Below are 27445 nucleotides of genomic sequence, written 5' to 3' on the forward strand. Positions count from 1 at the left end.
TCCAAAAAAATCTTTTAATCAAATGTTTAAAGGGTGGGGGGAGGCTGGAGAGATGGCTCAGCGGTTTAAGAGCACTGTTCTTGCAGAGGACCTGGGTTTGATTCGCAGCACCCACATGGCAGCTACCAACCATCCTTAACTCCAGTTCCAGGGGAATCCAAAGCCCTCTTCTCACCTCTGTAGCATTGCACGACACGGGTGCACTCACATACATGCGAGCAATACACTCATATACATAAAATAAAAATAACAAAATACTAAAAAAGAACTGAGGATGTGCATCTAGCAGAACACTGGTGCTTTGCAGGTGGGAATGAAAATAGTACCACAGTGGAAAATAGTGTGGAGACGCCTGTAAAAACTAAACATGGAATTACGTGTGACCCTGCAATTCTACTTCTGAGTGCACACCCAAAAGAGTTGAAAGCAAGAATTTTAGCAGATGTTTGGACACCTGTGGTCATTAGCAGCACCTATGGTCCATACCCCCCAAAATGGAAGAGACTCAGTATTTGTTTAGGGATGAATTCATAAGCTAAACACAGCATGACTATGCAATGGAATATTATTTAGCATTAATCATGAAGGGAGTTCTGGCATGTTCTGTGATCCATGGATGAGTCTTTAAGGCATTATGTTAAGTGAAATAAGCTAGTTTAAAAAGTACAAATATTGTGTGATTGCGCTTATCCGAGCTTCCTATTCCAGGCCAGCTGGGGGGGCTACAGGGAGATCCTATCTCAAAAATACCAAAAATAAATAAAATTTTTTAAAAAGTGAAAAAGAAAACAAAAGTGAACAATGAATAAAAATACCAAAACTTGAGGCTGGGGATATGGTAGAATGCTTGCTTTAAGTTTGCACGAAACCCTCAACTGGATCCCCACACCCCATACAACTGGAACAGTCCTGCACGCCTGTATTCCCAGAGGGAGGTTAAGTTCAAGGCCATCTACGCTACCTGGGCTACATAAGACCCTGTCTCAAAAAAATAAATAAAATAAAAATAAAGACATTTCGACCACTTGTAGGACTTTATCTTAGTCTGCCTGGGGCTCCCAGGAAAGGTAATTGTGTCCTATTTTAAGAGTTAACCATGGGGCTGGAGAGCTGGGTCAGCGGTTAAGAACACTGGTTGTTCTTGCAAAAGACCCGGGTTCGAATCCCAGCACCCACATGACAGCTAACAACTGTCTGTAACTCCAGTCCCAGGGGATCTGACAGCTGCTTCTGCTCTCCTCTGGCATTGCACGACATTACACTGCATTTACCTACATGCGGGCAATACACGCATACACATCAAAAAATTTTTTTCAAAAAAAAAAGTTAATCATTAACTCGTTTAAGAAAGAGGTGGGCAGGCGGGCTCCCGCGGTCACAGGTGTGCCTCTGCCCGCAGATGTGGCTCCTTCTCGGCCCGAAAGTTTCGATTCCCCGCCCGTGTGTGCAGACTCAGACTGACCCCGCCTTGTCCCCGAGCCCCGCCCCCGGGCTATGAAAGGCTGTTCCGCGTGGGATCCCACCACCGCGAGACGCCCGTGTCCTTCGCACAAGCGGGCGGCCCCGGAGACCTAGTGCCCGCGAAGGCGGCGGCGGCGGCGGCGCGCCCACTCATCATGGTGAGCGCACGCGTGGGGTCGGGGCTGGAGGACAGGCCCGAGGTGGCAGGCTAACGGAAAGCCAGTGCTGGGGAGGCTGGGGAGATGGGACTTGCAAATGAGCACCCGTACTTCCGGAACTGAAGTCAAGCTTTCGGGGTTCCTCCAGGCAGTTCAGGTAGGACGGAGCGAGGCTGGAGGGAGCCTGGGGAAAACCGAGTGCCCTGGAGAAGGAAAGACCCTGGCACTAGGAAGGAGGGACTCAGGAACAGCAAACAGACTCTGCGCCCTGGGAACACCTGCTGGCAATGTGTTCTGGGCCAAAGAGCACCTATCCCAGGCCACCCGTGAACCCATAGGCCAGCTAAATTCTCAGGGTGCAAAATGGAGCCAGAAGGAAGGGTAGAGGAGTTTACAGTGGTTACGGTCATACTGCTTTTAGCAGACAGGAAAACAAGTAGCCCAGAGAGGTATAGCTGACACACAGCAAAGTAGGGGGTAGAGCTCCCTGAACACAGGTACCCTGTGCCCCTGAGTCCTGCAGGCAGCACAAAGACCTCGGTTTGGAGTCGGGGAGGCCGAGAGAGCAGAGGAGGTGGCAGTGAATGAGGCCCTTTGTCCAGTGCTCTCCTGCCCTGCCCCCGACCAGCTTTCTGTGGGACCATTGTCCCCCCCACCCCCAATCCCAGACAAGAGTGTATTATCTGTTGATGCCATTGTTGGGGGAAGGGAGGCAGTCTTTGGGTGACCCTCCTCCGCCCCCACCTCCTCTGCACACTCACAGAGCCAGGGCAGCTGTGGCTTTGCCCAGACATAGAGCCTCAGACCTCCAAAGAGGACATCCTTAAGAGGTGCCAAGAATATAAGTTAGGGCCAGGCCTGGAGCCACTGGCACTTGGCTGGCCTGCTTGCATGCACTGCCACCGGTGTTTTATCTGAGGGGCAGTAGAGGACTATCCGAGGGGCCAGGAGAGTAGGACATTAAGGAGCTTCAGTGAGGTTCTATCTACCTGTCACAGCTGGACTGACCCAAGAACCTACTAGGAGCAAAGGGCGGTCACTCTCCCCTGGGGAAGGCACCCACCGCCCAAGGTGCATGTTAGGTTGTTAGGCCTGGAGAGTCCCGAACCCCACCCCACCCCACCACACCCCACCCCACCACACCACACCCCCACCACACCCCTGCCCACTAAACTAAGCCAAAGACAAAGGTTGGTGCTGGTGGGCTGCTTGTAGAGGCTTGGGCTGACATCTCCTCTTCCCTCCCTACACAGAACAGAGGCTTCTCCCGAAAGAGTCACACATTGCTACCCAAGATCTTCTTCCGAAAAATGTCATCCTCGGGGGCCAAAGACAAGCCGGAGCTGCAGTTCCCTTTCCTTCAGGATGAGGACACGGTGGCCACACTGCACGAGTGCAAGACGCTCTTCATCCTGCGTGGCCTGCCAGGCAGCGGCAAGTCCACGCTGGCTCGGCTCATCGTGGATAAGTACCACAACGGTACCAAGATGGTGTCTGCCGATGCTTACAAGATCACACCTGGCACTCGAGCAGACTTCCCCGAGGAATACAAGCAACTGGACGAGGACCTGGCCGCCTACTGCCGTCGGGACATCAGGGTTCTTGTGCTTGACGACACCAACCACGAGCGGGAGCGGCTGGAGCAGCTCTTTGAAATGGCAGACCAGTACCAGTACCAGGTGGTGCTGGTGGAGCCCAAGACAGCGTGGCGACTGGACTGTGCCCAGCTCAAGGAGAAGAACCAGTGGCAGCTGTCGGCCGACGACCTGAAGAAGCTGAAGCCGGGGCTGGAGAAGGACTTCCTGCCACTCTACTTCGGCTGGTTCCTGACCAAAAAGAGTTCTGAGACCCTTCGCAAAGCTGGCCAAGCTTTTCTGGAGGAGCTGGGGAATCACAAGGCCTTCAAAAAGGAGCTTCGGCACTGTAGGTGGTTGGAGGGAAGGGGGCAGGGAAACGAAACTTTTGTACTGTTTGCCTGTGTCATAAGCCCACCTTGCCAGGCACTGGGTGCTATGTACTTAGGACAAGTGGATGTACTTAGCCCAAAGGATGGGGTGAGAGGTGGGGAATGCAGGTAGAGGCATCCAGGACCAGCCAGATGCGAGGCAGCTCAATAGAGGTGCGGGGAGCAGGTGGGACTAAGGACAGACAGCACCCTAACCCTTCTAGCCCTCTTCTCCCCACCACCCCTCTCCCATCCTGGGTCTAGACTGCCACCTGTAGTTTGGAAGGGGACCAACAAACAACTGTCCTAATAAGAAATATAATTATATGATAGCACTTCGGAGGGAGATTCTCCCCCACTGCTGTCCAACATTTTTAGCAGCAAACTATGACACAGAACCCTAAGTTACAAAAGAAGTAAAACCAGGCCTGTCGTGATTTCCCTTGGAGATGGTCCTCAGGCCTTGGCGTCTCTGGTGCACCGCCCCTGGCATCCTGGGCTCTAGAAAACAGTCTCACACCTTGTCCCAAACTATTCAGTCTCCACATGAGAGGTCCAGAAAGTATATAGGAGTTCCCATCTGGACCTAGCCGGGTTCTGGCTGAATTCTTCCTGGCAAGGGATACCGGCTTCAGTGAAGGGGCAACTTCGGGATAGGGAAGGGTCCTTGTGGGCCCCACTCACTTGCATTGTCTCTCAGATTGTCACCCACTCCCATGCCTTGAAGACTTTTTTGGTTTTTGAGACAGGGTCTTGCAATGTCCTGGCTGGCCTAGAATTCACTATGTAGACCAGGCTGGCCTCTTGACTTGGAGTGACTATCTTGCCTCTGCCTCCCAAGTGCTGGAGTGATGGGTATACACTACCATGCCTAGTCTCCTTTAAACCATTTCTAGTCTCTCAATTTTAGATGATCTGCATTTAAAATAACCTCAGCTGGGCATGGTGGCACATGCCTTTAGTCTCAGCACTTGGGAGGCAGAGGCAGGCAGATCTCTGTGAGTTCAAGGCCAGCTTGGTCTACATAGTGAGTTCCAGGTCAGCTGGGACTACAGGGAGACCATCTCAAAAAGACCAAAATAATAAAATAATAATAATTAATAATAATAATTCAGGGAGACCCTGTCTCAAAAAGACCAAAATACTATAATAACAACCTCATCTCATTGTTAGCCTCTGTTGCTCAGAGACAGGTCCTTTGTGCCTGTGTGAATTCTCAGAAAACTTTTTCTGGGCTCCTAAGGCTCAGACTTTGCAGGGACACAGTCTGGGAGCCAGCTCTCTGTAGAATGTGAAGGAAAACCCCTCAAGCCAGGTCCTCTGGTGAGAGCCGGTGGTATTGTCGTGGACATGACCGCTGCTTCAGAATGCTTTTCTGCCCAGGGTACAGTAGGTGGTGTTACAAGAATAAGCCATGCTCAGAATAGAGGCCTTGTACCTGGTGAGAGGTATCTTCACAGGGATTAACATAGGAAAACACTAGTGACAGCCACAAGGCTTGGAGTCTGGAAGGTCAACTCTGACATCTATCAACTCTGACATTCTATCCCCCAGTTTAACAGCCACTTTATCCCACTGTACCTAGGACCGTTCCTGCCTCAGGCCCTTGGTCTACTCTCCTCTTCCAAATATGTCTGCAGAGCATTTGTAATCGGTCACCCCTGGGTGAGATGGCTGCTATTGATCTCCAAGGCCCTGAGGAATTTGGGGGTATGGCAACCAGAATTGTTGCAGTGGATTGATAAGGGTCAATCACTTGTTCGTGGCTCCCGAGTGACAAGGTGTTACTTGTCTTTTCTTTACACTGTACCACCCTGTTCTCAACCTGCTTTTCCCTTTCCAGGTGTGATGCTAGCCTTTCCCTTAGTCCTTTGGCCTGGGTTGCCTAGCCCTAGCCCAGTGTTACACAAGCCTTAGAACCCAGGGTAGAGATCTAAAGATCTACACACAGGAAAACCAAGGAGGTTAGAGTTGAAACTGCTTTTCCCTCCAGGGAGGTTAGAGTTGAAATTACCCCCACCCAAAGGCTGGGTATTGAACCTAGAACCTGAACATATACTAAGCAAGTACTCTGCCAATGAGCCACATCCCTCGCCCTGAAGCACTTTTGAGACTTTATGTGGCTAAGGCTGACCTTGAACTCCTTGATCCTCCTGTCTCTACTTCCCCAGTATTGGGATTAGAGGAGTATACCACCACATCTGGTTTATGCGGTGCCAGTGCTGGGGACTGAACCCAGGGCTTCATCCACGATAGGCAAGCACTCTACCAACTGAGCTACATCTGGAACTACTAAAGGTGCCATGAGTTCAACCAACAATTGAACTTAGCAATTAAGTGCAGTGGACAAACTACTGGGGGTAGTTTGCGTGGTAGGTGGTAGGTTTGGCTCCCTTCCCTGACTGTGCACTCTCTTCTGCAGTTATCTCTGGGGATGAGCCCAAGGAGAAGCTTGAGCTGGTCAACTACTTTGGGAAGAGACCCCCGGGCGTGCTGCACTGCACAACCAAATTCTGTGACTACGGGAAGGCCACTGGGGCAGAAGAATATGCCCAGCAGGATGTGAGTTCTCCCCAGGGACACTGGGTGGAGGTGGGGAGGGTGAGTGGGTTAGTGTCTTCTGGAGCTGTTGCAGGGAGCTGGTATCAGACAGCAGCTGGAGAAGTGGGACCTCCCGACTTCAGCTTGGTCTCCAACCTCGGTTACTTTCTCAGGGGTCCTCTAGTCTGTTGTACGGGCCTTTTCCCTCCCTGCAGATTCATGGGGACTGCTGGGCAGCAGCAGGCTCCTGCTGTAGCCTCTTGGGCCCATGTTAAATCCCAGAGTCCCAAATGCTGAGGTCCTGTGTTTCAGAGAGCCTGGTTCACTGAGTGTCTTGTCCATCTCTGAGGCCTGGCCTTGCTCAGAGGGAAGGAGTGGCATAGGAGATTGGGGCTTTACCAGGTTGGGGTATCAGACCCTTTTCCTGCCATACAAAGTATCTATGTCCCAGCCAGATACAGCGATCCTTAACTCCAGGCATGCTGCCCAGTTCCCAACCTCCTTCTCTGTGCCTTCTCAAGCAAGGCCTTTCCTAACTGACCCCCTATCTCTTTCTTGCATCTCTGCCAAGGTTACTGCTTAGCCTTCAACTCCCATCGAAGTGGCAGCTCTCCAAGGGCCCGGTGTTTGTAGTTTTGTTCACCTGTGTTCCCAACACCCAGGCCAGTGGAATGACTGAACATGAAACACCACTTCTTACCATCCATTTAGCAATACTTACTAAGCACATGCCACATGCCAGACATTGCCAGAACAGAAGCTTGTGAACAAACAGATTTTACAGCCAGGTCAAAGGAGATGAACTTTCGGAAGGAAGTCAGGTGTAGCCAGAGGTACATCAGATGAGAACCACAGAACGGTGAGTGGATTGAGCAGGACCCCAGGTACAGGGTGAGCCATTAACAGCGGTAGCACACATAGAGCTCTGGACTCAGATCCAGGCTCTTCGTTCACCAGTCTTTTAAGCTTCAGTTCATCCCACGGTAGGCTCTAGTGTTCCCCCTCACTCACAGGTAACCAAGTCTAGCAGTGCCCTGGGCTAAGTCTAGGAAGTAGGGACTGGGTCTGTGCACAGAAAGCCTGGCTTTCACCCTGCTGCCCGCCTCCCTGGGCACCTTTTCCTTACGTTACCTCCAGTGGCTTGTACTGTAGGTATGTTTGATCTACCTTTAAAAAGGACTGCCACACTCTCCTGCTGGCTGCTTTCTCCTCTAGGAGTGGCCTACCCTCGCCCAGCTGTCACTCTAGCTTGGGCACCTCTCTCCCCCCAGGTGGTGAAGAAATCTTACAGCAAGGCCTTCAAGTTGTCCATCTCTACCTTCTTTGTGACACCCAAGACGGCTGGGGCCCAGGTGCTGTTGAGTGACCAGGAGCTGCTGTTGTGGCCAAGTGATGTGGACAAGCCGACTTCTGCCGAGAGCCTACCCCGGGGGAGCCGTGCTCATATTACCCTGGGCTGTGCAGCTGATGTGCAGCCTGTGCAGACAGGCCTTGACCTCTTAGATATTTTGCAGCAGGAAAAGGGGAGCAGCCGAGGCGAAGAGGTGGGTGAGCTCTCCCGGGGCAAGCTGTACTCCTTGGGTAACGGGCGCTGGATGCTGAGCTTGGCCAAAAAGATGGAGGTCAAGGCCATCTTCACGGGCTACTACGGGAAAGGCAAACCTGTGTCCACACATGGAAGCCGGAAGGGGGGTGCGATGCAGTCTTGCACCATCATCTGAGGGTTACCACTCCCTCTACTCTTTAGAAGGGAGAGGGTGGAAAGGGCAACATGTCCTCCAGTTGATTTTTAAGTTTGTTTTTTTTTTTAAAAGTTAACCTACCTGTAACTTTTTCCTGCCTGCCTTCTTCCCCTCTTAACACTCAAGCTTTCAACACAGACAGGTGGGAAGAGGTAGACGCCATTCAGGAACTTGGACCAGAGCCAATTAGGCTGCTGAGTCCCTGGGCCTGGAGCTGCACTTGTCCACCTTCAAGAACTGGTTCACCCAGCTTTAGCCTCTGCCACTGTCTGCCCAGAGCTGGGCTAGTGGGAGACACCTCAGAGCTGCAGTCATCTCGATAGGGATGGTGGGACCACTGCCACAGAAAACCAAAGGTAGCTTTGAGAGGGGGAACCTCCCTGGGCATCAGTCCCATTTTGTAATCACCATAGCCTCGGGCTACTTACCAGGGTGTAAAAGGGGTTTACCTCCCAACTTTTGGTCCTAAGTCCCCAGTGCTCCCTTCCCACTGTAAACTGGGTTAATAGTGTGATCCCTAGGGAACAAAACAGAATAACCAGCAGCTATACCTCAGGCTGCCTACTGGCTGGCCGTCCTTCTCAGCAGCGTGGGTCTGCTGCATGGACAGAGACATGGCCTGAGAAGCTCCAGTTTTGCTGTCTGCCCAGCCCACGGTGCCTCTAGGCTTCCTCCGAAGGAAGGTGGTGGGTACCAAGAGCCAGTGGAAAGGACCATGAGCTGGCAAGAGCGAGCCCTACCTGCTGTTCTGAGGGAGTCTGAACCTGCTCCATGTGCTATGGTTCCTGGGGTACCTTCCACTGCCCTCTGCTCAGTAACGGGACCTTGCTAATTGGGTTGTTATTCATGTTTTGGGGTTTATGTTCCTATCCTGGTTTTCTCCAACCTCAGCAACTTGTAAGACTGATACTGAAATAAATCATGTTAATCCTAGTTGTGTGCAGTCTCTCTTGACCTTCCACACCCTGCTCAGTCATCCCTGGGGCCAGGGCTGACTGGCTTTGTCCCACAGCTTGGGGCCATCGGTCCTGTCTCCCCTCTGCTGGCTGGACACAGCTGTGATGAGACTGGGCAGCTGAACAGTGTGGCTTTCATGAGGCAGAAAGGAGAGGCTGGCCTCAAATGCATGCAGAAGGTGGGGGTTGGCTGGGAGCAAGGAACGTGGAGCACAAAGCTTTTATCCTCCACGAACCAAGGCAATCACCCCACAGGTGTCCTTGGCCCAATCTAATCCGAGACCTCTCAGAAAGGCCCAGAGTTCTAGGTCTCTGGGAAAGGCTATGTTTAAGTCAGTGTTCTTCAAATACAAGGGAAGGCCTGATAACAGTCCTTCCAGGCACACAGGGTGCAGCTAACTAAGTGGAAATCGCCCAGGTCTAACCATGCTGCCACTCTGGTTCAGCGGTCTCCCTGGCCATCTGTACTCTCGGCACTGGAAATCTAGCTCCAAAGGCTCATGTGTATGCCCAGAGCTAAGAGGGCTGCTCTTTTTGAACAGTAACTTGACTGGGCAGTGTGACACAACCACAGGTTCCCTCTCCACTTTACCTCCTGTAAGCAGAAAAAGGAGACCAGGCAGGGGCCCTGGCAGAAAATGTTTTTTCCAATTTTATGAGCCTAAAGCCAGCAAACAGACCTGAGCTCTAAAGCTGCCTGCTCTGCTCTAAGTCTGCAGGTCGGGAGCAGAATTTTGTTCCTGTCACTATGCCTTGAGTGGCAATGAACTACAGGAGGGAGCCCATGTGGTAGCCTACACCTATAATCCTAGCACTCAGGAGGCTACGGCAGGAGGATTGCCTTGAATTCCAGGCCAGCCTGGGCAGGCCAGCCTGAGATCATCTCAAAAACACACTCACTCACACACACACACACACACACACACACACACACACACACACACACACGAGACTACAAGAATCCTACCTAGGTGAGCATCATGTGTCTACATAGGGTGAACACTGGACACAAAGCAGCTGCCAGAGTCAAGGACCAGAAAGGGTCAAACATTTTATTCCTTTCTTTTTTAATAAAGTTAAACAATAAAACAAAAATGCATAAGCTGCCTCCCTGTCCACCCCCTGCCTCCCTCCCCTCCCCAGTCTTCGGCACTGGCTTCCTATCCTTCACCCCACTCACACAGACATAGGGCACCCAAGTGAGAAAATGAAACTGCTCTAAGTACACAGAGACATGATGGAGGAGGTGAACTGTGTCCAAATTCAAGGTTAAACTGAGCAAGTCTGCATTTTCTGGGTTCTGGGTGGTTACCTTCATTAGCCGAATTGAAAAAAGAAATTCCCTGGACCAGATGCTGAAAGGGAAAAGAAAGACTTGTTAGTTGGCTCTTTGGATTTTCTAGGGAAAAATTGGTTGATAATGTAAAAGTCTTCAAAGGCATCTTCAACCCCAAGACACACAGAGACATTCTAAGGGTTCTGGGGTGCAAAAGCAAGCATAGCTAGGCAAGCACCCTGCCCCTGGCCTGGAGAGCATTTTGTGTGTGGCTTCTGAACTTACAGAGAAGCCTTGATACTAGACAGCACAGAGATGCCTCTCTGACCCTGCCAAGATGCACCATGAATGGCCCAATGCAAGATGAGCCTAGAGCCTCCTCAGCAATGCAAGTGGATAGATGCCCTGCTGAACGAGGATCGTCAAGGCTGCCTCCACTCACAGACTCCCAATTCCTAGGAGCTGCCTGACAAGGGAGGAGTCAGTGTTGCCTTGTCACCTGGGAACTCTCAAGAGCAGATATACCCACCTTCAAAGCTGAAGCCCCCAGGACCGCCAAAGAATGCCTTGAAGATATTGTTCGCATCAAAGTCTGGCGACGCACGGAAAGAACAAAAAAGGGAAAAGTTAGAAGGATCTGAAGAACTTACGCTACGAAGAACATGACTCCTAAGAATTCTCAGTATCACTTTCCTTTCCCAACACTTCAGCCTAGACAGCAAAACCTGCTGCTGATTCACTCCTAGGAGATGTTCCCCTCCAGGTACAGTCCACACAGAGAGCTTTCTCTGCCTCAACCTGCTCCGTTGGACTGCTTCCTTACCTGGGAATGCCATTTGCACCACACTGCCTCCCTAGAATGCTGGGGATACTAATGAGAAGGTTCAACTCTGCCACTTCAATGTTCCACTTCAACCCAGTACACCTGGAGACCCTGACTCGGCACTGTGGTCTGTCCCCCAGCCACCTCCCCACCCCAGGCCACAGCAGTTCTGATGGTTCCTGCCAACTGATCTGCACCAGCTGACTCCAGTCAGCTGTTTCTTGCCAGCCTATCTGCTCAAGACGTCACTGGCTAATCACATACTGCTTCCCCTCTGAAGTGCTTTAGAAATAAAGTAACATTTAATAGGCACTAGCTTCAGCCCAGATGCCCAAAACAACTCACCGCCCATGTTCATGCCCTCCTCATCCAGATCCTGTCCACTGTCATAGCGAGTCTTCTTCTTGGGATCAGAGAGGATGGTAAAGGCCTCTCCCACTTCCTTGAATTTCTTCTCCTCCTCCTTCTGGACCTCAGCACTGGCTCCACTGTGCCGATCTAGAGGAAGGAGGAGAATTCAGACAAAACCAGGGTCATAAGAAGAGAGTTTTATGTCCTTGTTTGGAATTTAGTACCTCTCATAATCTAGGGGGTACAGCATTCAGTACCTCCTATTTCCACTGAAGAGTGAATCTTTTTTTTTTGAGACAGGGTTTTTTGTAGCGCCAGCAGGCTTGGAACTCACCATGTAGACCAGGCTGGCCTTGATCTCATAGAGATCCACCTGCCTCTGCCTCCCAAGTCCTGGGGTTAAAGGAGTGCACCAAAAAGTGAGCCTCTTGCACCCCCTCTGCCTGCCTGTGGGCTCTTCCCACCACACCCGTTCCCTAGAGCTCACCTGGATGGTGCATCAAGGCCCGCTTCCGGTAAGCTTTCTTGATTTCGTCCTCAGAGGCATTCTTGTCTACTCCCAGAATCTTGTAGTAATCTTTCCTCTTACTCTTCTTCAGTTCTAGCTGTGCATTTTTTAGGAGCTGTTTGTGTTCTGGAAGAAGAGAGGTGGCATCAACAGAAAAATCTGACTCGTTTCCCTTGCCGGGTCCCAACCTAGCTGCTACCCAGAAGGTAGAAAATGACAGAGGAGTTGGAAGCAGAACACAGGTGCCTGACTCCTACCCAAGACCTCTGTTCTCTTCTTCCTGGCCAGTGATCAAATATGCTCCAGGAAGACCCCTGAGCCCTAACTTAGTTCCTAGGCGTGCCCTCACGGCCCATTACCTTTTGTTTTCTCCGTCTGATACACTTTTTCATAGTCCCGCACTGCCTCTTCATACTGCTCTGTGTCCATGTAACTGAGAAGGAAGTACAGGGCAATATAGCGCTCAGACACACATACACTGGCCTGTGGGATAATCTAGGGGAAAGTAAGGCTCAAGCAAGAAACACTTTTGGTGAGATGTTTTATGAAACACATCAGTTCCTTGTCTAAAAAAAGAATTGGATTTCAGTTCTTCAAGGGAAAGAGGCCCCATGGCACTCGCACCCAACCAGCAATCCTCTGCTCTGAGTCAACAGTAACCAACGGCTGAGAAATTTGTGGTGACACAGTACTGCCCCAGAGGCAGCTGGACTGCCTCAGGAAAGGCACCAGGAACCACCTACTTGATTACCCAGTGCTACAATACAAGTGAGAAAAATAGCTGTGAAAGAGCTTTGAAATCTTAAGCCACAAACATGCAGGGCTAGCTCTAATCCAGGGCAGAAGTGGGATTAGTTGAGCCACTAGAAGGATCAAGTTCAGGGTGGTAGCTGCTGCAAATGCTTCCATTAAGATAAATCGATCTGAGATGGAGGTGAGATAGAAGAAAAAGAGGGACCCTTGGGCCAAGACGGGAGGAATTTAACTGAACAGGTGGCATGCCAGGACTTTAAAGTGCTGATTTCACAGGGGCAGTCCATGTCCTGGTGGCACCAAATCTGACCTCATCTAACAGAGACACTATCTGCTAGGAATGGGAAGAGCTCACAGTGCAGCTAGCTGCTCTACACATTGGTTCAGCTGACACTCCCATCACACTAGACCTATCGTTAGACACATCAGGGATCCCTACCAGCCTGGGAGGCCAGGATAGGGAGACCTATACCAATGTGGTTGGCAAAATGGAAGTTCAACATCTTGGACATCTCTGAATTTCTAGGCACAACTTCATTCTTAATCAACGACCATAAAAAACCAATGCCCGACAGACACAGGGCACAAATTCGACAAGTGGATAGAGAATTTACAAAATGGAGGATAATATACTCTCAAGTAAAGAAATGTGAGACAGGCAACCCTAACACACTTTCTAGGCCTATACACGATGTATTAAACACGCACCATTACAGTGATGTGTATACTTTCTTTGGTTTTGTTGCTAATTTTTTTTTTGTCTTTTTGAGACAGGGTCTCCCTGCAGCCCCAGCTGGCCTGGAACTCACTATGTAGACCAGGCTGGCCTTAAACTCACAGAGATCCGCCTGCCTCTGCCTCCCAAGTGCTAGGATTGAAAGCATGAACCACCATACCCAGATTGTTGCCTATTTTTTTTTTAAATTTTATGTGTATGCGTGTATTGCCTGCATGTAGGTAAGTGCACCCGTGTTGTGCAATGCCCACGGAAGTCAGAAGAGGCTGTCGGATCCCCTGGGATTGGAGTTAGAGACAGTTGTTAGCTGCCATGTGGGTGCTGGGATTCGAACCCGGGTCTTCTGCAAGAACAACCAGTGTTCTTAACCACTGAGCCATCTCTCCAGCCCCGATTGTTGCCAATTTTTGGCACAAGGTTTTTCTTGCTGTGTCTAGGCTGGCATGGAACTCACTATGTACCCCAAGCTGCCCCTGAACTGACAAGTGAGCTCCTCCCTTAGTCTTCCAAGTCCTGGATTACAGACATGAACCACCACCACCACACACAAACACACACACACCACTGGGGTGTTTTGGTTTTTCTTTGGTCTTTTTGAGACAGGGTCTCCCTGTAGCACCAGCTGGCCTAGACCTCACAGAGATCTGCCTGCCTCTGCCTCCTGAATCCGGGGACTTTAAAAGCGCGTGCCACTATGCCTGGCTTATATTAAAACTAAAAAACATGAAATGTTAAAAACATTTCTTTTAAAATGTAGAAAAAAAATGAAAAAAAAAAGCTTTGGAGAAAAAGAGAGAACTCCACTCCATGTTGAGAAGTGTAGCAAACATCTGTCATCTGCCCACTTCAGGGCTGAGTTGAGGCCAACTGGACAGTGGTCAGTCCTCTTGTAAGGCTTCAGCCCAAGCTAATCTCTGGCATATTTTTAGCAGTCCACTTGCTGCAGGGATCGTTGCTATAAATAATCAGTCAACTACACCAGTGTCCACTGCCCCCACTGAGGTGGGATCCCAGAGGCAAAGCCACTCAAGACAGTTCTGCCTCTAACACAAAATAAGGAGTTGTTTGATAAAGCAATTCCTGATTTTTATTAGCTACACACACACACACACACACACACAGAAATAACCTCACACCACACTATTGCCCAAAAAAAACAGGAATAAGGTATTCTTCATCCATTTCCTGTTCTGACACTACAGAGCATTAACTGTATCACGTTGGCACATTTGTGATTCTACTTTTTTGCTATTTTAGATAAAATTTCAGGGAATACTATCTATACAGCATTTTGTATCAAAGTCAAGTTGGAGCCGGGCATGGTGGTGCCTTTAGTTCCAGCACTCAAGAGGCAGAGGCAGAGGCCAATGGATCTCTGAGATCACTATGTAGCCTGGTATACATAATGAATTAAAGGCCACCTGGGGCTACAGGTAAGTCCTATATCAAAAAGGACCAAAAATAAAAAAATAAATAAAATAAAAAAGACAGGATCTCATATAACCTCTACACACTGAGAATGGTACTGAATATATATATATATATATATATGGTCTGTGTGTGAGGGTCAGAGAACAACTACTCCTGAGAGTCAGTTCTCTCCTTCCACCATGTGAGTCACAGGTATTGAACTCAGGTTGGGTTGGTAGCAGGCACCTTTACCATCTCTCTGGCCTGGTCTGGTTTTAAGCCCCTCCACATACACACACCCCGCCCCCTACCTTTTTTTTGAGACAGGATCTCACTATGTAGCCCTGGCTGGCCTGGATCTCACTATGTAGACCAGGTTGACCTTGAATTCACAGAGATCCTACTGCCTCCACCTCTATAGAGTGCTAAGACATAGGTATATGCCACCAAGCCAAATTTATGTGGTACTAGGGACTGAACCTGGGGCTTTGTGCATGCTAGGCAAGCACCAGTTTACCAATGGAGCTAAAGGCCCAAAGGATATATTATGTATGTATTTATTTATTTATTTTATTTTTGGTCTTTTTGAGACAGCAGCCCTGTAGCCCCAGCTAACCTAGAACTTACTATGTAGACCAGGCTGGCCTTGAACTCACAGAGATCCACCTGCCCCTGCCTCCCAAGTGCTGGGATTAAAGGTGTGTGCCACCATGCCTAGCAGGGTATGTCTTTTTTTTAATCTTCTAAAGCCTCCATTCTTTCTTGGGGGGTGAGGCATAGAAGAGATCAAACCCAGGGGCTATCCATGCTAGGCAGGTTCTCTAGAACTAAGCTCCAACTCCAGCCCAAGCTTCTGCTTTTGCTTGACAGTGATGTGCAATGATGGGATGAGTAAGAGTTGGTCTCCAGAATTGATAATGCAATTCATGTGTTTCTGCTGGGCAGACTTGGGACTACACACAGCAGCAGCAGTTTTTATATTTCAATTATGATAATTTGGGGAAAACAAACTGAGACATTCTATACCAAGGAGGAAAGGGAGCTACCAGCTCAAACATTAGTAACAGTACCTGTTCTTTGGATCTTAGAGTTTATAATAAGGAATAAGGGGCTGGAGAGATGGTTCAGCGGTTAAGAACACTGGCTGCTCTGCAAGACCAGGGTTCGTATCCCAGCATCTGCATGATGGCTAACAGCCACCTTTAACTCCAGTTCCAGGGGATCTGACGCCTTCTTCTGATGTCCTCAGGCATTGCATGATATGAGTGCACTTACATGCATGCAGGCAATACACTCACACATAAAGTAAAAATAATTAAAAAAAAATTTTTTTTTAAAAAGGAAACAGGTGTTGGAATAATATACATCCTTTAGGATCTTTAAAAATAGTACTACTGCCAGGCGTGGTGGTGCACGCCTTTAATCCCAGCACTCAGGAGGCAGAGACAGGTGGATCTCTGAGTTCAAGGCCAGCCTGGTCTACATAGTGAGTTGCAGGACAGCTGGGGCTACAGGGAAACCCTGTCTCAAAAAGACCAAAAAAAAAAACAAAAAACAAAAGACTACTTAGTCTTAGGTTGATATAGGTAAAAAACAAAACACAAAAGACCCCTCAGAGGGCAGATACAGCTCTGCTATCCTAGCTTGCATGAAACCCTGGCTCCATCCCCACATAATCCAAAGTGTGGTGGTATAGGCCTATAATCCCAGCAGAAAATAGAAGGATCAGAAATTCAATGACTTCCTTGGCTAAATACACAGAAAATTTGAGGCCAGCCTAAGATACAGGAGACCTTGTCTCAAAAACAAAACCAAAACCACCACCAAAATCAAAACCAAACCAAAATAGAAAAACAAAACAGAAGTTCTCTGCTTGGGGAAATAGTATAAAATGAGAGAGATTACCACCCCCACCCCGAGGGATTAAGCCCAGAGGCTCACATGTGCTGGGCAATATTCTAGATCCCATACTCTTTTGTGTATGTGGGGGGGGGGGCATGCTCATGCATGACAGTGTGGATGCATACACACCACGGTACACATATGGAGGTAAGAGAACAACCCAACCCAGAGGGGCTGGAGAGATGGCTCAGCAGTTAAGAACACTGGTTGTTCTTGCAGAAGACCCGGGTTCAAATCCCAGCACCCACATGGCAGCTAACAACTGTCCGTAACTCCAGTTCCAGGGGATCTGACAGCCTCTTCTGTCCTCCTTGGGCATTGCACGACACGGGTGCACTTACCTGCATGCAGGCAATACACACATACACATAAAATAAAAATAATAAATAAAATATATATTAAAATAAAAAAGAGAACAACCCAGCATGTTGGTCCTTGTTTGGGAGAGGGTCTATTGCTTGTTACTGTGCATGCCGGGCTTGTGCATGCCGGGCTTGCTAGCCATAAGTTTCTGACTGTTCTCCCGTGTCCATCTCCTGTTTCACTGTAGGCGTACAGACATAAACTACAGGGTCTGACTTGATGTGGCTTCTGGGGATCTGAGCTCAGGTCCTAATGCTTGAGTGGAAAGTGCTCTGCCACCTCCACTGAGATGGAATCTTCCCAGCTATGTTCTATTTTTTTCATCAATTGTATTTATTTATTTAATCTTTTTTGGACAGGTTCTCCCTGTACCGTTAGCTGGCCTGGAATCTGCTATGTTGACTAGGCTGACCTAGACATCTACCTGCCTCTGCCTTCCAAGTGTTGGGATTAAAGGCTTACACCAGCACACCCACCTTTGATTTATTTATTTTTTTGGTCTTTTTGAGACAGGGTCTCCCTATAGCCCCAGCTGTCCTGGAACTCACTATGTAGACCAGGCTGGCCTCAAACTCACAGAGATCCACCTGCCTCTGTCTCCCAAGTGCTGGGATTAAAGGCGTGCGCCACCACACCCGGCTGATTTTATTTTATGCTCATGAATGTTTTTGTCTATATGTGTGTAAGTGCACCACTTGTCTGCAATGCCTGTAGAGATCAGAAGAGGGCATCAGATCCCCTGGAACTAAAGGCCAGTTGTTAGCCACATGTGGGTGATGAGAGCTAAATCTAGGTCCTCTGCAAGAGCAGCCAGTGCTCTTAACCACTGAGTCATTTCTCCAGCCCCAGTGTTCTATTTTTTTGAGACAAAAATCTCACTTGGTAGCCCAGGCTGGCCTTACACTAACAGTGACCTTTTTTGCTTCAACCTCCCAAGTGCTGGAGTTATAGGCATGTGCCACTACATCTGGCCCAAAGAGACAATTTTGAGACATTATCTTAAGCCCTTGCTTGGTACTGTTCCTGTTTGGAGAAAATTTTCTGGTCAATAAAGGGTACAGTGAGCAAAAAAGTTGGGGAGTACCTGCTATCTGGGGCAAATCTGAGGACACGGATAGGCATTATGCTGACTGTAAATCACCAGACAGGGAGTTCACTTAGCACAGACTATTTATCCACGATCGACCTGTCCAGCTCCCTCCCTCCCTATTGCTGTGGGGGTTTTTTGGTGGGGAGGGTGAAGAGGGGTTGGAAACAGGGTCTCACACTATGTAGCCCTGGTTAGCCTGGAACTATGTAGACCAGGCTGGTCTCAAATTTACAGAGATCCTCCTGCCTCTGCTTCCCAAGTGTTGGCATTAAAGAAAGGTGTGTGTTACCACATCTAGCATATTCAGGATATATGGTAAAGTTTTTTATACTTCTGAAGACTTAGCCAAGTTAAATCACTTTTCACAGCAAGACTGCCTTCCCTATCCATGAACAAACAGGGTAGGTACAACCCTCAGTTGTCTCTAAAAAGCACTTTGTTCTTTCCTCTTCCAAGCACCATACATTCATTCAACAAACATTTATTGGGTGAGCACTGATGTGCCAAGCACTGTGCCAAGTTAGAGCAAAAGTGAACAATACAAAATAAAATCTCCAAAAGAAATGGATTTACATGTTAACAAAAGGAATTTGGGTCAGGCATCAGAGGAAACTTACTGACCGTGAGGGGCGTTAGACACAGGCATGGGAGACTGAGGGAGCTTGTGCAATCTCCTCCGCTGGAGGTCTATAAAGATAGTCTAGGGCTGGAACAATCCCACCTAGAGGCAGGGGGAAGGACCAAATGACCTCACAACATCCCTGGGTCTGCTTCATCATCCACAATGCAATTCCCCTAGTCCATCAGCGGCAACTCCCTCTTCCCCCACCCTTCACGGCACTTACCACTGCGCTCTTCTCAAGTAGGCTTTTATGTAAGTGTCATCGAGCCTCACTGCATGTGTGCAGTCTTCTATTGCATCATCTAGTTTCCTAAGCTTCAGGAGAGAGAGAGCAATCATACTTCACATCTTCAGGGACTGAGGCAGTCCAGAAGCTGTGAGCATGGCTTCACAATTCTAAGGGGACCAGTCATGCTGGATCTTAGTCATACTGGGTTCTTGATCTTTGTCACTGGGAAATCCAGAGGGCTAAGGACACCAAATTTGAAACTAGTTTCTTACTATGTGATGCAAGCCACTGCAGTTATTGATAAACCTCCTCAACCACTCCATGTTAGTGCCGAACCAAAAACATGACAAACACGGGGCTGTTCCTGGCCCCCATTCTTCTTCCACAGACCAACCAGAGGGAACAGAAAAGACTATGATTTTTATTGGTCTTTTTGAGACAGGGTCTCCCTGTAGCCCCAGCTGTCCTGGAACTTACTATGTAGACCAGGCTGGCCTTGAACTCACAGAGACCCACCTGCCTCTGCCTCCCGAGTGCTGGGATTAGAGGAGTGTGCCACCATGCCTGGCCAAGACTATGATTTCTAACTAGAACTCTACAGGAGCAAGAAACTCAATCTTTGTTTCTTATAGTGTGTAGAACCACAGGACGACTCTGGCTATTTTCAACTGTGCACAGTGACCACAGTTATGCCGGAATTTAAAAAAAGCCTGCTTCACACTATAATTTCCTCCACATCTCTCCTGAAAAATAAACATTTCTTGCTTTTTATTAAAAGAAGCAATAACACTTGCTTAAAATTATCCCAAAGGCCTTAGCTTTCCTCTCACTAAAGCAGAGATAACTGAGGAAGGACAGGTGGGAAAACCCTTCCAAACTGTCCCTTAAACACTCCTAAATTTTACAGGAAAGGGAAGCTTAGTTCTGGGAAGCAGTCCCTAACAAGTTGAGGTGCTTTTCTGCTTTTCTCTGGCTTCTTATCATAGAGCAGATTTCTGACTTTCTCTTTGATAGCACTTAAAAATTTATCTCCATTAAGGCCCACAACCCGGACTAAGTGCTTACCTTGGAATTAACCGTACCCCGATTACAGTAGAGTTTAGCATTTGTTTTTATATTGTTGGGATCTATCCCCAAGGCTTCTGTGTATAGTTCATATGCTAGTTTGTAATTTCCATCCTTAAATGCTTTATTCCCATCCTCTTTCTTTGCTTTAAGGGCTTTGGCATTCTGCAGAGAAAAGCAAGGGGTGGTCAGTTCACATCCAGAAAGCCTCAGGTCTCTGCACAGCAAGGACAGTTCCTCAGTTCCTTCAATCCTGGTAGTCTGGCATGACTCAGATCCCCCATCATCTGGACTGGTTGCCCACTGATGCTTCTGACAGTGACAGGGGAGTGAGTGGTCACATCCCTTGTGATTTCTCAATTCTTCCACTCTAACCTCCTTCTCTCACCAACCCCCTCGGTGCTGGAGATTGAACCCTGGGCCTCCTGCATGCTAAGCAAGTACTCTACCACGGAGATTCAACCTTAGCCTCAGTCCTCACTACCTAAGATACAAAAGGAAGTTGTATTCCAATCCAGATCACCATGCAACTTACTCTGCAAGCAACATAAGCCTTCTCATGGTCAGGTGCCATCCTGAGAGCCTGCACAAAAAACTGAACAGCCTTCTCAATACAATCTTCATAATAAAGGCAAAGACCTCGGACGTACAGAGCATCAGCATTGGTGGAATCCATTCGTAAAATGTCACTGCAATAAGCCAGAAAGAAACATTCAGCTATGATGTAGAATGAGCTGATCATGTCCACCACAGGTGGCCAGGCTGCTCTCTGATTTTGTGTCTGGTATCTTAAGTACCCACAGATAAACAGAGTTCCAAGAACTCTTCCCAAATATTGCCGAAATAAACTACCTACATTTACCTTTAATTAATTTCGCCACGATTCCCCCAGCAGAATTGGGATTAAATCCAGGGCAAGCACTTTACCACCGAGCCCCAACCCCACCAGCCCAATACATTTCTTATGTCTCATAATCCTCACAGAACTAGAACCCAGGTGGGCAAATCACAGGGCTAAATCCTTTCTGCTGTCTTGTTTGTCTCTCTCTCTTTTTTTTTTTTTTTTGGTGCTAGGGAATGAACTAAGGGCTCAGTGCAGGCTAAGCACAAGCTCTACCACTGAGCCATATAATACTCTAGACCCTCTGCCACTGCTTCCTACCACCCCCATAGTACTGGAGTTTGAACCCAGGAAGTCAGACATGTTAGGCAAGCACTATGCCTGAGCTACATCCCTAGCTCTGCCACTGCGTTTGTTTTGTTTTTGTTTTTTCCTTTTTTGAAACAGGGCTTCCCTATAGCCACAGGTGGCTGGAAACTCACTTATGTACCAGACTGGCCTCTATCTTGCAGAGATCCGCCCTCCTCTGCCTCCTGAGTGCCGGGATGAAAGACATGTACCACCATAATTGGCTTGCCACTGGTTTTTGTAAATAAAAATTTGGCACCTACAAAGCTATTATTTGTGGCTGTTTTGCAATATAATGGTAAAGCTGAGCACTTGCAAGATAGCTTCTTTACTGGAGGAGAAAGAAAAGGACTCTACTAAAACAAAATACAGGTCAGTGTGATGGCTCATTGGATAAAGGATGCTTGCCACCATGTCTGACCACCTAAATTCAATTCCTGGAACCCATCACCCACAGGGTAGAAGGAGAGAACCAACACTCAGTAAGTTGTCCTTCTGACCTGTGCACAAGCACAACTAAAAAAAACCCAAATCACCACCACCAACAACCAGAAATTCACATACGTACTATGCTCTTTCACATACTGCTCAAGGACCTGCTACACTACTACATCCTGTATTCCTTGTAGGTATCAGACCTAAACTGGTCTAACCTTTGGCTTTAAGTCCCAGAAGGCCTGAACAACCCTAGCTGGCATACCCACAGCTCCCATGTAGAGAGCAGCCAGGCAGCATGGGTACTATCTGCACCTCAATGATGAACTGGATTGACTGCATACCTGGCCACAGACTGTGCTTCTGGATATCGACCCAGCATTGCTAAACATTCTGCTTTGAGGATTTTGAAGCGATGGCAGGCAGGGGCAAATTCTAGGGCACGGTCCATGCAGAAAACAACCTGCAGGGAAGAAGGAAGCAAATAGGCTCTTCTGCCTAGGTTCCAGAAATGTCTTCACTTTAGTTTGGTCATAGCAATAGACTCAAAGCCCAAAGAGGTTACCTGGGTCCACTGCTAAGCAGGAAAGTAATATCAAAGTTTAAAAGCAGACCCATTAGTTCAATTAAAACACTGAAATATGAACAGCCGAGACACATGATAATGAAAGCAAGCACTAAGCACTTTACCAACCCATTTAATTCTCATAACCATTGTATAAAATAAAGGACATCACGACCTTTATTTTAGTGACTACAGAACAGAGAACCATGCCAGGTTCCACATGATCAAAGTTAGGATCAGAATTCCAGAATAATGAAAGGAAAGCATTTAGGTACACGAGGACTCCAGAGCTCCTTACCTTACCCACCAGGCTAAGTAGCCCCTGTGGTGAATCCACAGAGACTATGGTTAAAGCTCACATTCTTTGCACAAATACTGCTGTTTACTACTTTGTGTATCAGGCTTAACCTGTTACACAAGACAAGGACTAGCAAAGATAACCTGGTACGGAATCATGTTCCCTATGTTACAGAAATTGCCTGTCTCCTTCCCTGCAGTAAGAGCATCACACTGTACTACTGGCCTCTCTCCCACTTTTCAATACAGAAATACAGCAGTAAAAGAGTTCGCTTGAAATGGTTCTAACAGACTACATCATGTTATTATTCCCAACATGTTACTACATAACCATGAACCCAGTATCTCACACACCTCTACACAAAGCTGCAATCAACTCACTCTTTCAGTCTCACCAAGGGTCTCCATAAACTCATTCCCTTTTCTTTTTTCAGAAGTTTGTTCTGTGAGCTTCCTCACTCTAACTAGCTGCTACTCCTAGGATATCCTCACTATCATTCCCCAGGAATAACTGACCCAAAGGAGAAATCTGAAAGGGATACTCATTACCTCTAAAAATTTGAATATGAATTCTAAAAACACAAAAGGAAAGATAAAAGCTGGGCAGGTGGTGCACATGGGAGGCAGTGGAGGTAAATCTCTGTGAGCTCCAGGCTAGTCAGGGCTACACAGTGAGACCCTGTCTCAAAATAAATAAATAAAACACAATAATAGGGGCTGGAGAGATGGCTCAGCGGTTAAGAACACTGTTCTTGCAGAAGACCCGGGTTCGAATCCCAGCACCCACATGGCAGCTAACAACTGTCTGTAACTCCAGTTCCAGGGGATCCGACAGCCTCTTCTGTCCTCCATGAGCATTGCACGACATGGGTGCACTTACCTACATGCAGGCATAACACTCATACACATAAAATTAAGAAATAGTAATTTTTTTAAAAAAAACACAATAATAAAAGGAAAGCACTTTCATCAATGCTGACATTCTATTGGCATACTCTGAAGTTTAAAGGGACTCCTATCACCTGACATTTTTTTTATACTTTCTTGCTTTGAACCATGAATAGAACCTTTTCTTTGTCTTTTTGAGATAAGGTCTCCCTGTAGCCCCAGCTAGCTTGGAACTCACTAAGTAGACTAGGCTGGCCTTGAACTCATAGACATCTACCTGCCTCTGCCTCTGTTGGAATTAAAGGCGTGTGCCACCACACCTGGCCAAATAAAACCTTTTCAAAATTGAGATTAAAAAACACAAGCAAGCAGGTAAACAGCCTGAGTTCACTGAGACTTTCTGTAGCACCAATGTAGCAGTGCCAAGATTTCTCTTCTTCAATGGCACAGGTTTCACAGAAGTTCTAAGGACAAAATGACAACTGAGGGGTTACTGGTAGAGCTGTGGGGTGGATTTCTCAAAAGGGAAAAGAATGAGGAGAGTAAAAAAGACAAAGTTCCAGCAGCCACACCCTTCTGCCTTCACAAGGACAATGTTCTATGCAGAGCTGCTCATGGGGAGCATCAGGGAGGCTCAGTGCTTCACTTCCCACCCCCACCTCCCTACGGCCCCAGTAGGGACAGCTGCAGGCAAAGAAGATCTTTGTTTCTTCCAAGTTCATCTGTTTCCCCTGCCAGGATCATAATTCTTCATTTGTGACATCACCATGAGCTACAGTGGGGGGGCTGGGATGTCAGAAACAGAGGATTCTGTCACAAACCCAGGATTCTAGCTCCAGAATAAGCACGAGAAAAGAAACCCAAAAGACCGCCTTTCAAGACAAAGCTTTCGCCTATGTAAGCCTCAGAAAAACGTGACAGTAGTTAGAGCTGCTCTCCACACACACACAAAACAAAACAAACTAATGAATCACACTACAAAGACACTGCAGTTATTAAAATCAACCAACAGAAAAGCGATGATAGCAAGTTAATACTGGGACTCTACATAAACTAATCAGATACATTTTTCTGTTTTTATTGTTTTGGGTTTTTTCAGAAGGGGTCTCCCTGTAGCCCCAGCTGGCCTGAAATTCACTGTATTGAACAGGCTGTCCTGGATTTCAACTCTGGATGTGTTGGGATTAAAGGTGTGCACTACCACACCCAGCTAACTAATCAGATATATTTCTTATCAAATAAAATAATTGAAGCACGCCTTTAACCCTAGCACTCGGGAGGCAGAGGCAGGCGGATCTCTGTGAGTTCGAGGCCAGCCTGGTCTCCATTAGCGAATCCAGGCCAGCTACGGCTATAGGGAGACCTTGTTTCAAAGACACTCCCCCCCCCAAAAATTGAGTCTTTCTGGTTCCTATTAATATTTATTGAGCACCTGTCATAGAAAACCCTGGGCAGATTCCCATGTATGCAGTAATAACTTCCTCCCTTGGTTTGAAATCACTTTTTTGAAGTGATCCTAAAAAAAACTCCCTTAATTAATCATTTTTAACCTTTTTTGAGCCTTCTACCCCACCCTCTTTGAATTTTTAGTGAAAGCTGTTTCCATGTATTATCTAAGGAAGAGGGGAATTCTACCTCAGGCAGAATTCCAACATTGAGAAAGATATCTGGAACCTCTGTACTTTTTCCATGATTTAGATTTGTCAACCCTTGTAATATGGAGATCTTTGAGAACTCTTACACACTATGTTTATGAAAGTCTAATGCCAAGCTGGGTATAGTGGCAGCAGGACTGCCAAGAATGAGACCAGCCTGGGCTATACAGCGAGACCCAAACAATCTAGCATCAAAAAGATAGTGGTGGTTGGTGCTATAATCCCAGCACTGAGGAGGCTGAGGCCAGAGAATTGCTGCAAGATAGTGGCGGGAACAAGTTACACACACTCTTTGTAAAACATAAAAGGGCCTCTCCCTACTAGTTCACATGAGCAAGAGTTTCTCATAATTCAAATGAGAATGGATTATTCAACCACAGTATTTAATTCCAACTGGCTTTTCCTTTATCAGTCAGCACACCCTTGGGATACTACCTTGTATAATCAATGGGAATAAATGATTTTTACTATTTTATCATATAGTCAAATATAATTAAGAAAGTTAAGTACCTTAGCAAAAAGGATTTTTTTTTTTTTTTTTTTTTTTTTTTTTTTTTTTTAAAATGAAAAAAAAAAAATAGAAAAAATAAAAACTATAAAAAAAAAGATTTTTTTTTTTTTTTTTTTTTGTCTTTTTGAAACAGGGTCTCTCTATAACCCCAGCTAGCCTGGAACCCACTATGTAGACTATACTGGCCTTGAACTCAGATCAGCCTGCCTCTGCCTCCCAAGCACTGGGACTACAGGTGTGCACTACCACGCCCAGCAGCAAGAAGGATTTTTAAGAGAGGAAAAATCAAAAGCCCAATGAGTGGAATTCAGCTATTCCAGATTTTGCACTCCTCCCTCATTTCACCATCAGACACACAGGGGAGCCATGCAAGAAAGCAGGCTGTCCATCACAGCTGTACTTTACCTTCCGGAAATCTCGCTTCTCAAAATCCGTTTCTGCTATTTTCTCATATTCCATGACTGCATTAGCATTCTTGAACTACATGGGAAAATCAAATAAAGTTTTAGTGATGTTGTAAGCTTATCAACTACAAAAGTCAGTAAGGCCTGTATGAATTTGTTCTTTCAAGAATACCATCTAAGCCAGGTGTGGTGGTGGTCACCTTACTCCCAGCACTGGTAGGCAGAGGCAGGCAGATTTGAGTTCCAGGCCAGCAAAGGCTACAGGGAGACCCTGTCTCAAACAAAAGTCAGAGCTAGGGAGATGACTCAGTGGATAAAGCACTTGCCACACAAGCATGAAGACCTTAGCTGCTCAGATCCAGAGCCCACATAAGTCAGCTGCAGAAGTGTGCATCTGTAAGCCCAGTGCTTGTCTGGCCAGATAGGAAGAAGGTGCCAACAGCAGAATCCCTGGAAGCTAGTACCAGCCGGTCAGCAGTGGGATACAGCAGCAGAGCAGAGGCCATGTCTCCACCATGGTGAAAGGCAAGAAGCAGCCCATGAGGCTGTCACCTGACCTCCACATACTCACCATGGAAAGTGCATGCACTCTCCTTCATATAAGCACATGCGCGCGCGTACACGTACACACGTACACACACACACACACACACACACACACACACACACACACACATATATCGAAAGAAAACACTGACCCCTAGCACCTAAAAAAAGAAAGAATTAAGACTTTCCCCCTAAAACTTGGTAATTTTGCAGCTAAGACTCTCCAGTAGAAAGCTAAGGCCCACTCTGCACTTAGGAGAGGCCAGCCTGGACTATACAGAGTAAGATAGCCCCACCTCCCCGACCCCCTGCCAAGACAGGGTTGCATGTAGCCTAGGCTAGCTTTAACTTACTATGTAGCTGAAGATCATCTTGAATTTCTGAGGCTTCTGATTCCAATTTCCAAGCACTGGGATTACAGGAATTTACCACCACACTTAGTTTTATGTAGTGATGGGGATTAAATCCAAAGTCATGCATGCTAGGCAAGCATTCTTATCAATGGAATTACAACCCCAGCCCTGAGACCCTGTCTCTTGAAAGAAAATAGGAAGGGCCAAGATCTAAACTTTACCCTTAATTTGATTTCCAGTCAGGAACAGAAGAGTCATGCCTTGACTTACACAAAATACAGACAATGTATGCCAGGGACTGAGCAGCTACAAGACTGTTACTAAAATGCAGGCAGGCATCCAACTGCAAGGAGACAGAACTGAAACTTGCTTGCTACCAATTTAATTGGATTTGAATTTACTCTGATTTGTTTTAACAGTACTGGGGTTTGAAACCAGGACTTCAAACATGCTAGCCAAGGGCTCTATCACTGAGCCACATCCCAGTCCTGAATTTATACAAATGTTTTAACTTCACTCCACTTAGTTCTTGAAGCATCTGCCTATTCTCTTAGTCAATGCAGAAACTTTCTATTCACTTTTTTTTTTTTTTTTGGTCTTTTTGAGATAGGGTCTCCCTGTAGCCCCAGCTGGCCTGGAACTCCCTAGGGAGGCCCGGCTGGCTTTGAAAC

The 27445-nt window shown here is 47.3% G+C and overlaps 2 protein-coding genes across 4 annotated transcripts in view; one reads left to right on the forward strand and one right to left on the reverse strand.

The window, feature by feature from the left end:
• Positions 1-1468: 1468 nt before the first annotated feature.
• On the forward strand, positions 1469-8780 carry Cnp (2',3'-cyclic nucleotide 3' phosphodiesterase). 3 transcript variants are annotated; one of them, XM_008835274.2, is made up of 4 exons: positions 1469-1619; positions 2873-3542; positions 5987-6126; positions 7377-8780. In XM_008835274.2, exons 1-4 carry the CDS (start codon positions 1617-1619, stop codon positions 7824-7826), a joined length of 1263 nt encoding a protein of 420 aa, XP_008833496.1. In that variant the 5' UTR covers positions 1469-1616; the 3' UTR covers positions 7827-8780. The 3 variants fall into 3 exon arrangements, with proteins under 3 accessions (XP_008833496.1, XP_008833495.1, XP_008833497.1); XM_008835273.3 differs by lacking the exon at positions 1469-1619 and adding an exon at positions 1650-1776; XM_008835275.1 differs by lacking the exon at positions 1469-1619 and adding an exon at positions 2394-2690.
• Positions 8781-9824: 1044 nt separating this feature from the next.
• The window catches only part of Dnajc7 (DnaJ heat shock protein family (Hsp40) member C7), a 40487-nt gene continuing 22866 nt past the window's right edge, over positions 9825-27445 (reverse strand). The window contains exons 5-14 of the mRNA XM_008835277.3: positions 25877-25951; positions 21900-22018; positions 20467-20620; positions 19932-20096; positions 18861-18952; positions 12121-12194; positions 11741-11887; positions 11248-11400; positions 10609-10671; positions 9825-10158 (exon numbers count right to left, since the gene is read on the reverse strand). Of these exons, the coding sequence (XP_008833499.1) occupies positions 10121-10158; positions 10609-10671; positions 11248-11400; positions 11741-11887; positions 12121-12194; positions 18861-18952; positions 19932-20096; positions 20467-20620; positions 21900-22018; positions 25877-25951 (1080 nt within the window). The 3' untranslated portion in view covers positions 9825-10120. The remainder of the gene's footprint in view (positions 10159-10608; positions 10672-11247; positions 11401-11740; positions 11888-12120; positions 12195-18860; positions 18953-19931; positions 20097-20466; positions 20621-21899; positions 22019-25876; positions 25952-27445) is intronic.

This window comes from Nannospalax galili, unplaced genomic scaffold (genome assembly GCF_000622305.1).
Source record: "Nannospalax galili isolate Female #2095 unplaced genomic scaffold, S.galili_v1.0 scaffold137, whole genome shotgun sequence".
Taxonomy (NCBI): Eukaryota; Metazoa; Chordata; class Mammalia; order Rodentia; family Spalacidae; genus Nannospalax; species Nannospalax galili.